Source organism: Linepithema humile, chromosome 1 (genome assembly GCF_040581485.1).
Source record: "Linepithema humile isolate Giens D197 chromosome 1, Lhum_UNIL_v1.0, whole genome shotgun sequence".
Taxonomy (NCBI): domain Eukaryota; kingdom Metazoa; phylum Arthropoda; class Insecta; order Hymenoptera; family Formicidae; genus Linepithema; species Linepithema humile.
Window position 1 is genome coordinate 27,382,973 of NC_090128.1, and position 12,249 is coordinate 27,395,221.

A 12,249-nucleotide genomic window follows, 5' to 3' on the forward strand; every position below is an offset into this window, starting at 1 on the left:
GCGGCGAACGAACCCTCCTGCTTTGGGCCCCATCTCTTTCACCCGTGGATGCGCCGCCGCTATTCAATGCACGGCGGTTCGAGAGTGTGTAGGGCAGGGATCGACACCCGGCGACGCACGGCGCATGTGGCTCTTTAAGTTCATACGCCGGCCCCGCGTACAAATTCGTAGTCCGGCAAGATGCATGAACTCTATCGCGTCCGAGATATTTGCATTTGCGGTATTCGCGATTGTGACGTGGCAAGAAAACCGCAAAAAAATGCAGACATATAATTTTCTTGCCGCTTACGTCGCATAAATGATTTTTTATCAGCGTAATTATTCGTACAGTCTTAATCTTTTCGAATAAATATGAGAAATTTAATGTTGAATTCGCGTTTTGAGTATCTACTGAACAACAGAACTAAAAGTACTAAAGTTTTAATTAACCAAATAACGATAGAAACGACAGTACAGGCTTGCAATTAATGCGGAGAGCATTGCATGTAGCAGTGCTAACATTATTATTTCTTTTGTTATTTAAAATCAACTACATTTATATTTCGCTATGAGATCGGAGCAATGTCAAATAATATTTACGCGCACATATTTACTCGAATGTTGAGTCAATATACAATTTTCGATGATTATCAGATAATCAACAGAGTTCGTGCGAATTTTCGCGAAATTTATTATCAGCAAGACCGCACTTTATTGGTTGCCTGATAGTACGTGATGATATTTTTTCTCATCAGAATAATTAATAGAATACGCATTTCACACGTGAATTATTTTTGAAATGTTGCAAGAGTCTCAGCAGATTTCGAACACTGCATTTTCGCCTTTGCTTTGCACGCTTTGATACCGGTTGGCAGAGTCCCGTTTCGATACTTTGGTCGCGTTTCACCGCTGATTAACTTCGGCGATTTGCGGACGCACTGGGCATTAAAGCGTTCCAAATTACGGGGTTACTGCACAACACAAGTTGATTCAGGATGATCAGATTTTGAGTTGCAATCATTCGACTGTACAGAAAGCGGTCCAAGAATTGTGATACGCGCGAGGGCAAGAGAGAAGTTATTACTCTCGAAAGAGATGAGAGAAAAAAAAATTCTTTGAATAATAATTTAATTGATCAAATAATTAATATAGGAAAGCTAAAAGCTAACATTATAATGCTTTGAAAATCGAATGATGAATAGAAAGATCTAGAAAGTTCTAGAAAGATAGAAAGATAGATCTAGAAAGATAAAACAAATCGAAAGTTGAAATTCTTCAGCCTTTGTGTCGCATTTGTTTTAAAAAAACAGCAGGAAATTCGCAGGCAATTTTCGAAACAATGGAAGACAATTTTCTATTATTCGAAAAATATCCTTTTTTCGGGCACGGGTGGTCTGCTGGCGAGTTCTTAGTGCCGGGCCACGTTCTGAATTGAGAACCCGGAAGGCGGCATGGCCTCCATGTGCTCCGTTGAGAAAAACCTGTCCGTATCACGGAACGACCTGTGCATCCGCCGACCGTATCACCGCAAACCTGTGTACCTGTGCGCGCGTCGATCTTCTTCGATCCTTCGCTCCTCTCTCGCATCGCGACGTCTCTTCATATTCTTCTCGGAATCGGCCGTGGAGAATGTTACCCAACGTGTGCCCGCGCGCTTCGTTCTCGTGGTTTCATACATGTTGCGCAGGAAGTCCTTTCTTACAGATTTTGCATATTCTTTCAACTTCGACATATGCCGCTCTCAATTTCGAAACGAGCTCTCCGAAACGAGTCACGCGACATAGCTTCTTTTGCGACGTCCTTTTTCGGCCGCCAGATTTCTTCCGATTATATTATTTGCACAAATTTTTGCGTGTTTTTTAGAGAAACTAATATACTAGCGAGATATTTTAATGGGATTGTCAACCTAGGTTTTTTTTATGTGACATTGGATTTCTTTATGATTACAGAGCTGTGATGTTATTTCTATTACAGGTAGAAAGAAAAAATTTTAAAGGTTTTATTATTAGTATTCTTTTGCGAGTTTGATTTACGTTTCGAAGAAAGAGCTCGGATTCACCGAAATTCTACTACATTTTCTATCCTTGGCATTCTTCGAAGCGTGATCCGGAGGAAAGGATCCACGATGATTTTGCGCGATCGATTTGCAATTCCTTCGCCGCGATTCGTCAAGGAGTCGATTAGTTTCCAGAACACAACGGCCGCCGATACCACGCCGAGACCTTTCCGCAACCCTTCCTCTCATTTCCTCGTCTTTCTCACGTTCTTTTTCCTCGTCGACGTTGCCGCAATCTCCGCGCCTCCTCCTCGTCTCTTTTCTTTCTTCCGACTCTCTTTCTTCTCATCTTCCTCCTCCTTGCTTATTTTTCTCACTGTACCGCTCGTCCACGAGTTAAGCAACTTAAGGTCTTGTTCATGCTGTAATAAATTATGCAAAATCTAGCAAATCTCAATATTCAAATGACTAGATCTTTTTACTGGTCTTTAAATGTTATTTTATATAAGTAAATGTCATTTTGATAATGACATTAAGAAGAGTTTATATCGTAACTGGCGTTAATTAATTATGAAACCAAGTCGTATCTTATGTCATAAAATATTTACTCACCCCATTAACGCTAATTACCTTTTTTCTTATATTTATTCTGTAATTTACACATCGAAATTTTTGTGAGCGGCAATGTAGGTGTAACCCGAACTTTAGGCACGCATCGAGTCTGCCAGGTATGCGCCGCTATTAAAGCACATTCCCACAAACAAAGCGCTCCTTTTGTTTTAAAAACCACCGCCACGGTCAAAGCGTACAATTCTTTCACGTTTTTAGGCGTCGTATTTACCGAGAGAAAAATATACAACGCATGAAATAATTTATTACAAATTATTTGATCTATTAAACAACATAACAATATTTTACTGTGTTTTAACAGGCATTAAAAAGAATTATTTTAAAGCTTTTAAAATAATTCAGGAAATGACAGTGATTTTCAAACTATGGCAAATAATCATATTTAATCATATATTATATAAAATATATCGTAAAACATTTTGCAATTCATAATTGTAGGCTAAAAGATAGTCAGTTTGCCATTTTGGTTAATTAATTTCATGGTATCTAATTTGCTCCTTCTAGGAAATATGTGGTATCAAAAGTTCGCTCTTAAGTGTCGACAAAGTGGATTTTTCTCACGGTTCTCTTATCAATTCTCTTTTCAACTATCGCTTCGATTGTTATTCCACACGTGCGTTAAGCCGCGGTCGTGTCGCGTCGCGTCGCATCGTATTGCCGCTTCTTCCCGGTTGATCGTTTACGGCCGATTCCCTCGTGCATGTACACACGATCGCAAAGCCAATGCATACGGCTTGTAGGAACGACCGGCGCCTCCGCTCCGCCGCACCCTGCGTGCCTCTACGAGTCGAGATCCCGGTTCTCTTGGTCTCTCCCTTCTCTCTTTCTCTTCCTCCCTGGGGTCGCTGGCAACTCTTCCCCCTTACTTTTCCCCACGGAATCCAGCGTTAGACCTTCCAGCGTCGGGAGCCCCTCGATTAGCAGTTTGAACCCAACAGCCGTTCAGAGAGGCGGACGGTCCGGTCCCGCGCGACACGTCTCTTGCGTACCCTCTAGCGCTGCCGCGCGGTGTAGTTAGCTTTCAGATAGTTTTTCAGAAAGCGAAGATGTTTTAGCGCATAATACAGCATACACCCACGTGGTACTCTCAGGCGACGAGCGATCCCTCACCTCGTCGTCGGCGCGCGTGCAAGCATCGCGACGCACGCGTTACCCCCCTCGCGTTAAACGCGTCGGGAATCGATTGATAACAGCGATTTCTCCGACCGACGATTCGGACAAAAGCTGCACGGTGACATTGCGGTAGGGAAAGCGTAAGGATATAGAAAAAAAAAATAGAGGCGGAATGCTCGCTGTGCTCTGACGCTTGTAAGAAACGCGCCAGGCAAGCCGAGTGACGCCAGGCCGGAGAAGGTAAGAGGGAGGTCGTAAACATGGCCGTGTAGCAGCTTCTCCCGCCGCATCATTAGGCATTTCTCCGGAGACGGAGACGTAGGTGCGATGAAACGCTCGTTTGTTTCGTGCGTACGGCAGTGCTCTTAAATTCGAAGTGTTTGTGCATTCGCGAAAGCGTCGGGAGATTCATTTATCGCCGAGTCCGCGCCACCCGGATACATTTCCCGCTCTTTTGACTCTCGTCCCGTCCGCCCCGCCGCCCGTCTTCCCGAGGGAATCGTGCGTCGCCTATAATGGATATGATATCGAATGGATTGCTCGTGCCGAATGGATTGCCGAGTAACAGCGTAGAAATCGCGGCCTATCAATCGTCCTTTTACTCACCACCGGCCACAGAGGCGTAAGTAATTGTCTGTAAAAATTTGCCAACGCGCGCGTTCATCCACTTATTTACTTTCGTAAAAATGATACTTTTTCTAAATATCAGTAAATATACTTGTAGCTTATTTACAACATTTCATGCGTCTGTATAATGCGATAAGGACACAGCGGTTCATAAACTTACAAATAAAATATGTTTGTTGAGAATATCTGATGTACAATTTTTAAGACTTTAGTAATTTGAAGCTATATTTCTTAAAGTTAAATATCCGTATTTAAATGAAACACATTGACATTTAAAAGCTGTCGATTTAATATCTGTGGCTATCGAGGATTATTTGTAATGAAAATAACCCATGTGTTTTGATTATCTTTCTAGGTGGAGTTTTAAATGTTTCGTGTGTAATTTTGCGACTTCTCATTTGTTTCGATTTTTTAAATTCGAATCTTCAGCTTGCATTTAAAAAATTTTTTTAAAACGATAAAAATTTATTATTACGGCGACATTATTATTTTGAAATAAAAACACTATTCGGATTTATACTTTATTTCTCCGAGAGATTTATCCTTATTTTTTAAATACCGTAACTCTAGATATATTATTTCCAAAATTTTTAAATCTTGCATTGAATGTAAGCGCAATCGGAACAGAAGATTTTGTTATCTTAAATTATTAAAATTTACGTTCAAAACAACCGACAAAAATTTAAAAAGGAAGTAAAGTTTAAGGGACTTTTTATTATTTAATTATTAGTTAGGAGTTACATACAGCATGCTCTGACAGTCTCTTAAATATTCAATTGAGAGAGTTATATTGTGTGGCCGTGTCGGTGATATCGCGTGCGGATGTAAGAAGGGGATATACGCGGCATTCCAACAGCGGAAGTATACGCAATGTTGATATCAAAGGATGCGGCGTTATCGTGGAGAAGAGATTGTGAAACACCGATCTTAGAGCGAGCTTTCTTTCATTATGCGATGCTGTTAGTATTTAGAAAGACTCAATATTACAATATAATTTAGTTAAATATTCGCAATAGAAGGAAATACAGAAGAGACAAACGAGGTCGTCGTGTTACTTTGTTTCTTGTGTTTATACAATATGCTTTTGTGATATTGTTGGTATTTTTATTTTCTTCAGTTCAACTTGGTTATTCATAATTAATTGAGCGTATAAGCACATTATTCGGCTATTTAGCATTTACATCGAAGTTGTGTTCTAAAATAGCAAATGTCCAAACTTTGTTAAGGCACTCGTAGATTTATTTATTTAATTACTTTTTAAGAGCGACTATTAAGTACATATTTTATTTTGTTTTTATGAAAATTGAAATTTAAAGTTTTATCTCCATATATTTCGATTTTCTATCTCAAAAGCATTCTTTAAATATTTTTAAAAATCATTACCTTTAGCATAATGTACAATACTTTTCTCTTTAAATTCTTATCGCCGTCAATAACTATGATACGTCGTAAATTGTCTATCATTTGTAAATGAATAATTAGAATACGGCTGCAATGAAATGCTTTAAAAGCTTTAAAAGTGATTCTCGTGCAATTTATATTTATAAGAATACGATTAATATCTCTCGAATATCTGTTAGGTAACACATTTAATTAGTATCTTATGAATATTTGATGATACAGCATATATCATAGGGAAGTTGCATATACACGGTTTTTACAATTCAAAATACCGGATATTCTTTCAAACAAAAATTCTTTCATCAGTTTAATTAATTTAATTCAACGAGTTTTTTTTTGAGCGAAATAAAAATGATAACTTATCGCGACTTTTTTATTTTCGTAACTACATGCAAATGTATAAATTTTTTACCAATAATAAAAAATTAAAGTTTTGTTTCCGTGAAACTTGATTCGCAACGGTTCTTTAATTTTTAAACGCTAACTGCTCGAAAATTAATGAGAAGAAATTCCGACTGCCTGTGCAATTTTTTAAAATATTTATTTACAATGTTTGGCGTAAAATAAGAAAAAAAATTTGAACAGCATAATGTTGATTCTAATAATTTAAACAGATATAAGATTTGAGTAATTTGAAAAAATTATTGGTGGGCGGTCTCTGCGTGCAACTATTTCTAAGCTCTTTCTAAGCTCTAGAATGCTAAAAAAAACTTTCTATTATATTTCACTTTCTATTATTTAACACGCTAAGTATACGGTCAGAAAGCAATTTTCTTTCTTCTTTTTATGCTTGATAATGGATTGCTCATGGATTTTCCTGGCAGTCTCCATTCTCACATGGCTATTCATGCGAATGGTATAGATTTTACGTAGATTGTCTGTTTCTCGCGCGAGAATACAAAAGAAAAGAGATATGCAAAAAAATATTTATAAGAAAAATATAAGCATTTAAAAAAAAAGAGAGAAAACAAGCATTTAAAGGGAAAGTGTAAAAGAACTTAAAGGGAAGAATTTAAAAGATCCTAAATATTTTGTGAACCAACTTTGTCAGTATCGAGATTCTATGTTAAATTCTGCAGACGCCGCATCGTTCAAAGGCACAGCTCTTTTAACAATTGCAGTTGTTTCCATTGAAATATCCTCACGTTTGGTATGCCGAGATAGGAAAAGAGAACAAGGTAATATTCGTGGGGACTTGTTTGAGTTAGGCCGGAATATCCGGTCCCCAGGTAGCGGGGAAAACGTAGTGCGTCTCAACAGGCGGGATGGCCGTCAGACAAGAAAGCTGGGCTTTCGTTCTTCATGGTCAGTCGCATCGTGCTTGTCCCTCTTCTGTGATGACTATCGTTCATAATCATACCGTACTTTTCAGTCGTCGCTAGTCACTCGGAGTGCTCAGAATTAAAGGAAACGATGAAACGATAATTCTTCTCGGCCGGTCCGTAGCAGGTCTACAGCAAGACAAAAAGAGGGAGCGAGGAGGCTAGGTTGCTTAAGGAGATTTAAACCCGGTTTTCGGAACGATCGTGCTGGGAATTTTTACGTCGTTTATTTTGTACCTCTCACTTTTTTGACTTGGCCCTGCCGAAACATATATTTGGATCTTTTGTTCAAAGTTTTGAATTTTTTTAATTTTAATGAGGATCGATTTCGCGATGCTGCAATACTCACTTCCTCGTGATTTTTTTTTGCATTTACTCCAAAACTATTGTTCATTACAAATCTAATACAAAAATATAAAAGTAACACTTCGTGTTACGATTTGATAATTTCACGTGGTGAAAAGCATGTGTTTAACTCTCGTTCAGCAGTGAGCAAAGAAAAAAACGAAATAAACATTGTTTATTTAGCTTAAATATATTAAATATATTTTAAGTATATTTATTTTATATTTTAATTTTTATTCTATTAGTTAAAAGGGAGTTTGGAAATATAATAAAATCAAAATCTAGTAAAATTTATTTAGAAAAGAAAGTTCTCATGGATTAACATAACAATTCACATAAAAATATTATCTGGCAAACGGCGGTCGTACAGTCACATTCTTGCAATTCCAAGATCTCACATTTAGTCAAAATCTTAGAAATATCGTTAATTTTCAAACCGAGTACCTTGAGAAAGTTATATATTAGCATAGGACAAGCATAAAATTGACGAGTGGAAGACTTCGCAAACAAAAAAAAAACACGAAGTTGTTCATGAATGGTCACTGGGAGCAGACTCGAGGCATGCTTTTGAGATCCGCTGTCTTTCAATTCTCTGTAAATTTCTACGTGGTGTGAGTCGAAGTCGTAGCCACGAGGCAAGAATATCCATTCAATACTTATTCCTTCCCAAAACAAATGGCTCGATTTCTGATGGATTTTCGTTTATTTATTATCGATTATTATATAATCGTTGAATTATGTACGAGAATATATTTGCTTGACCTATTTTCGCAATTTTTATCTGCAATTATTTTTAATTTAAAATTTAGGAAAAAATTATATTTTTAATTAATTCTGATTTATAAGAGAATAGAGTTTTCTCGATATCGCTTTGACACACTTTAACGATAAATGTCGTGACGAAGTTTTGACATTACTTTCGTAAGATTTTGTAAATTCTTATTAAACACATCGGTTTCGCTCGCCGGGATATCCATATAAATAGATCGTGCATCTTTGTACTCGCGTCACGTGTGGTCTCTCAGCGGAGAGCTCTCCTCTAGCCATTCTCGGGATTCACGCGGGAACACCAGTGTCCGTGAGATCAGTGAGTTATTCACAGTCATTAGAATTGAAGTTAATGTACACGAAGGGACGCTCCTCTCAATATAGAGCCCGGGCGCGTTGTATCGCTCTCGGGCATTAAGTTTCTCAAGTTTTACAACGGAATTTAAAACTGAATTGCGTCGGGACGTCTGGACAGCTGCCGGTCGTTACCCTAAAACTCCACCGAATCGGGCTATGTAGGGCGACCAGAAAAAGCCACCCTAAAACGTCAAATAACAAATTTCGAAGGGGGTTGCCGACGAGATTCGCGACCGGGCCCCTTGAGGAGACTTCTTTCAAGATGGGACGGACCGCGGCCCTTCGACTGCTCTCGCAGCCCGTTCTTCTTTCCTTTTCATTATTTTCGATATCGATTTAGCGCACTTGGGGTCGGCGATGCTGATCGGCGGGCTGCAAGGGCGAACTTGATTTTCAGCATCTGCTCTCCGGCTAAGAGCGCTTCGAAATAATCTTGTCTAGAGCACCGTATCAATTTTCGGCGTTCCACGGGACGTTGTGCGTTTTATCGTATTAGATTCGCAATTGATTTGTCGTGGTGTTCGACATTAAAACGCGGTGAGATATAAGAATAATTCGCGAAGTTAGTCTTCCTTTCTAGATGGGCAATTGCTTTTTATAATTATTATTGCATCTTGGCTATGTTTTATTTCGCGTTGTATGTTTTTCTTCCTTCTTGCCCTAAACAGCTTGCCCTAATCTCCCGTTGCATATTGCACAGTAAAAATCTATCGCACTGCGGAATCAGACTTGGACTCGACAGTTTTCATGCATATTCCTCCCGCTTAACGTGACCGTACAAAGGACCGCGTTGTGTCTCGATTGCGGAAGATGTAATCTAATCGGATCACGGGCCATATACGGCGCATAGTCGCAATATGCGCGGATCTCCGCCCGATGTTAGACTCCATTCCCACGGTGGAATTAAAGATTCACGAGTGAAAATACCCATCGCACTTGTCATGGGAACGGGCACCGGGTGGCTCGTCCGATGTACAATCGCCTCGCAATGGGCACGGGGGTAAAAAGGCGTGGTGTACAGCGACGAGGCGCACCTTGGCCAATAAGAGGGATGAAATGCGCGTGCGAGCACATTGCCAAGGGGCCTTCCCGCCTTTTTTTTTTTTCACGGGGGGATGACGGAGTTTCCCTTCGTCTAACAGACGCGCATCGCGCGCATGTATTAGTGAGAATATCAAAGTAGATGCATCAGTGAATGACCGGTTAATATATCTGAGGAGCTTAAAAATAGAGAGAAATATAAATTAATTCTCCTATCAAGTAAAAACTTATTATTTGAATTTTTTAATTCTTCTAACTTTTTACATGACAAATGAAATGTCGATGAAATTTATTCTATATTAAGATTAAAAGCAGCGATATCACGTGTTGCTGATGAACCAGAGTTCACTATTTACTTTGAAAATAAATAAATCTAAATCTGTGCAAGACACGATCATATTGTCTTTGCAATGGAAATAAATGTAACTTCGGTGGTTCATTCACCGACAACCGGTTTTTTATTAGCGCGTCTATTTTTCAGGCCGGCGCAGCGATAAAGTGGATTCGACATTGAAATAGATACTTTTATTAACGGCATTATACGGCGGATTGTTTACACGGTCACGGATGAATATTTAATTTCCGACGCGCCATTAGCGTGAAAAGGAAAAACACTCTCATTTATATATCGGGCAAACCTGTATTTTTAGTTCAGCTCCGGCGGGTACGAGAGGAGCGCGATCACTCGATTACTGTCGGCGCGTACGCACATGCCCACACATCGTACCGTATGAGTCACACGGTCACGATGCACACACATCGCCGGCACACTCTTCACACGTGCACGCGTCATATGAGAGCGGGTGCGCGCGGCTGCTCCGGGAGCGTTCTATTATGGGGAAGTTTGATGGAGCGAGTGTGTGCGAGGGCATCGAGGCAGGTGGTAGCCAGATGTCTTTCGGTAAAGACTTCCACCCTGATGTCGCTGGCTGGCTGCCCGTACGCGTCGCGTGTATATAAGTACACATGTAGATAGACGTGCACGTACATACCCACCTATCCCACTTACCCCGTACTCGCGCCATGCGCGTCCGAACCGTCGCGCGAATCCATCTTGGAGCCTATCGCGCCCCTTGGCCTCACTGCGCCGAGCGATGATCCTTCACGGATAGCGGCCTCATTAAAATATCTTGTGCGCGGAACGCTCGCTAGAATCTTCTCTCCTTCATCAACGAGTCTTCTTCCAGTAATTTGGAGTCGATTGAGAGAAAATTGGATACGCTTTTCTCTCCGTTTTCTCAGCGGGGTTTCAATATTTGCGCGCGGAGATAATCCTTACATTTATTTAACGTTGAATGAAGAGCAATATCGCGTTTCATTCGTTTCATGAGCTATTAATTACATTTCTTAATTTTTAGATATAAATTATTAGGTGAAATTATTAGTTGGTGATTCTTGAATCTCGGTTAAAAAAGACTTAAAAATTAATTCAGACAGGTTTTGTGATGTCAATAATCTTATATTTATTCAATCACGAGATCCGCCAGATTCGTGGCAACGAAAGGAATCATTAAAATGAAAAGGAAGTTTGGTTTCTCGATATGAAATTTTTATGATAGAATCAAAAATGAGATTTGGAATTTTGAATATTGAACATGTACGCGTATGCTTAATTATGTATTTTGAAAACGATTTAGTAATATCTTCTGTTAATTAGTAATGATGATTTATATCTTCTTTCTTTTATTAAGCCAGATAATAGTTACGTCATCCAAAATGTTACTCACCGGTAACGTAATATTTAACGATATTTGCGTCGATTAGAATTCGTGTACTTTTTAAAATTAGATTTTACTTTCTAATTCTTATGCTCGCAATGAGTTTTCTTGATTGTTTTTTTTATTTACATTTTTATTTATCTTTTTGTCTTTACTCTTTATAAATGAAGATAGCATTCTATTCTACATAATATAAACAAGATCTCTGTAACATGTCATAATTGTTATGCGACGTAATTAAGATAATTATCAAATGATATAATAATCAATAGAACAGAAACTTTTTATTCTATTAATTAAATATATAAGGTCATAAAAATGGTTAAAATACGAAAAATTAAAAATTAAATTTCTACACAAATGACTTCATCAAACACAGTATTATATAATTTTATATATTCTATTACTATTTTATGCATTGCGTTTTGACATCAATAATCAATGATAATGCATGTGTGCAGAATACAGGAGGCCCGTCTGTCTTTTCATGAATGACACAAATTCTAAAAAATAAAAACAAATGCATGAAACGACAGCAGTAGGCATATAAGCACGTGACGACCTCGTGTCATCGGGTATTCTATGACGCCAAGGTTCGGGGGGTGCGTGTTGTCATAAGCGCCGGTATCTTGGGTAATCGCGGACCGTGGTGAGGGGGTGGGACTTAGCGGGGAAGCAGCTGACGCCAGTCGTGAACGTACACTCCCTGGTTATATACACCTGGTCCCCCGGACATTGGAAAATTGACGAAAGGATCAATTGTGTTGCGGGCGTCGCACGCGACCAGAGTGGCGGCGGGATCTATATTTGCGTTGACCCAATATTTTGTCCTGTTACACGTACTGAGGATATAACGGTACACGGAGGGTCTTATACATTTCGAGCAATCTGCTTGATAAAATGCAAATGTCGTTATCACGCGACAGCCTTGCAAAAAATGATGATCATGAAG

General features: G+C 39.1%; 1 protein-coding gene across 6 annotated transcripts in view; it reads left to right on the forward strand.

The window, feature by feature from the left end:
- Myb (proto-oncogene like protein Myb) overlaps positions 1 to 12,249 on the forward strand; it is a 29,852-nt gene that overhangs the window by 4,074 nt on the left and 13,529 nt on the right. Inside the window, exon 1 of one of the 6 annotated variants that reach the window (XM_012360950.2) lies at positions 3,529 to 4,340. The exons of 4 other annotated variants lie outside the window; for them this stretch is intronic. In XM_012360950.2, the coding sequence (XP_012216373.1) occupies positions 4,234 to 4,340 (107 nt within the window). In that variant the 5' untranslated portion in view covers positions 3,529 to 4,233. Of the gene's footprint in view, positions 1 to 3,528; positions 4,341 to 12,249 lie in introns of those variants that run through there. One more of the 6 variants, XM_012360951.2, reaches the window with a different exon arrangement.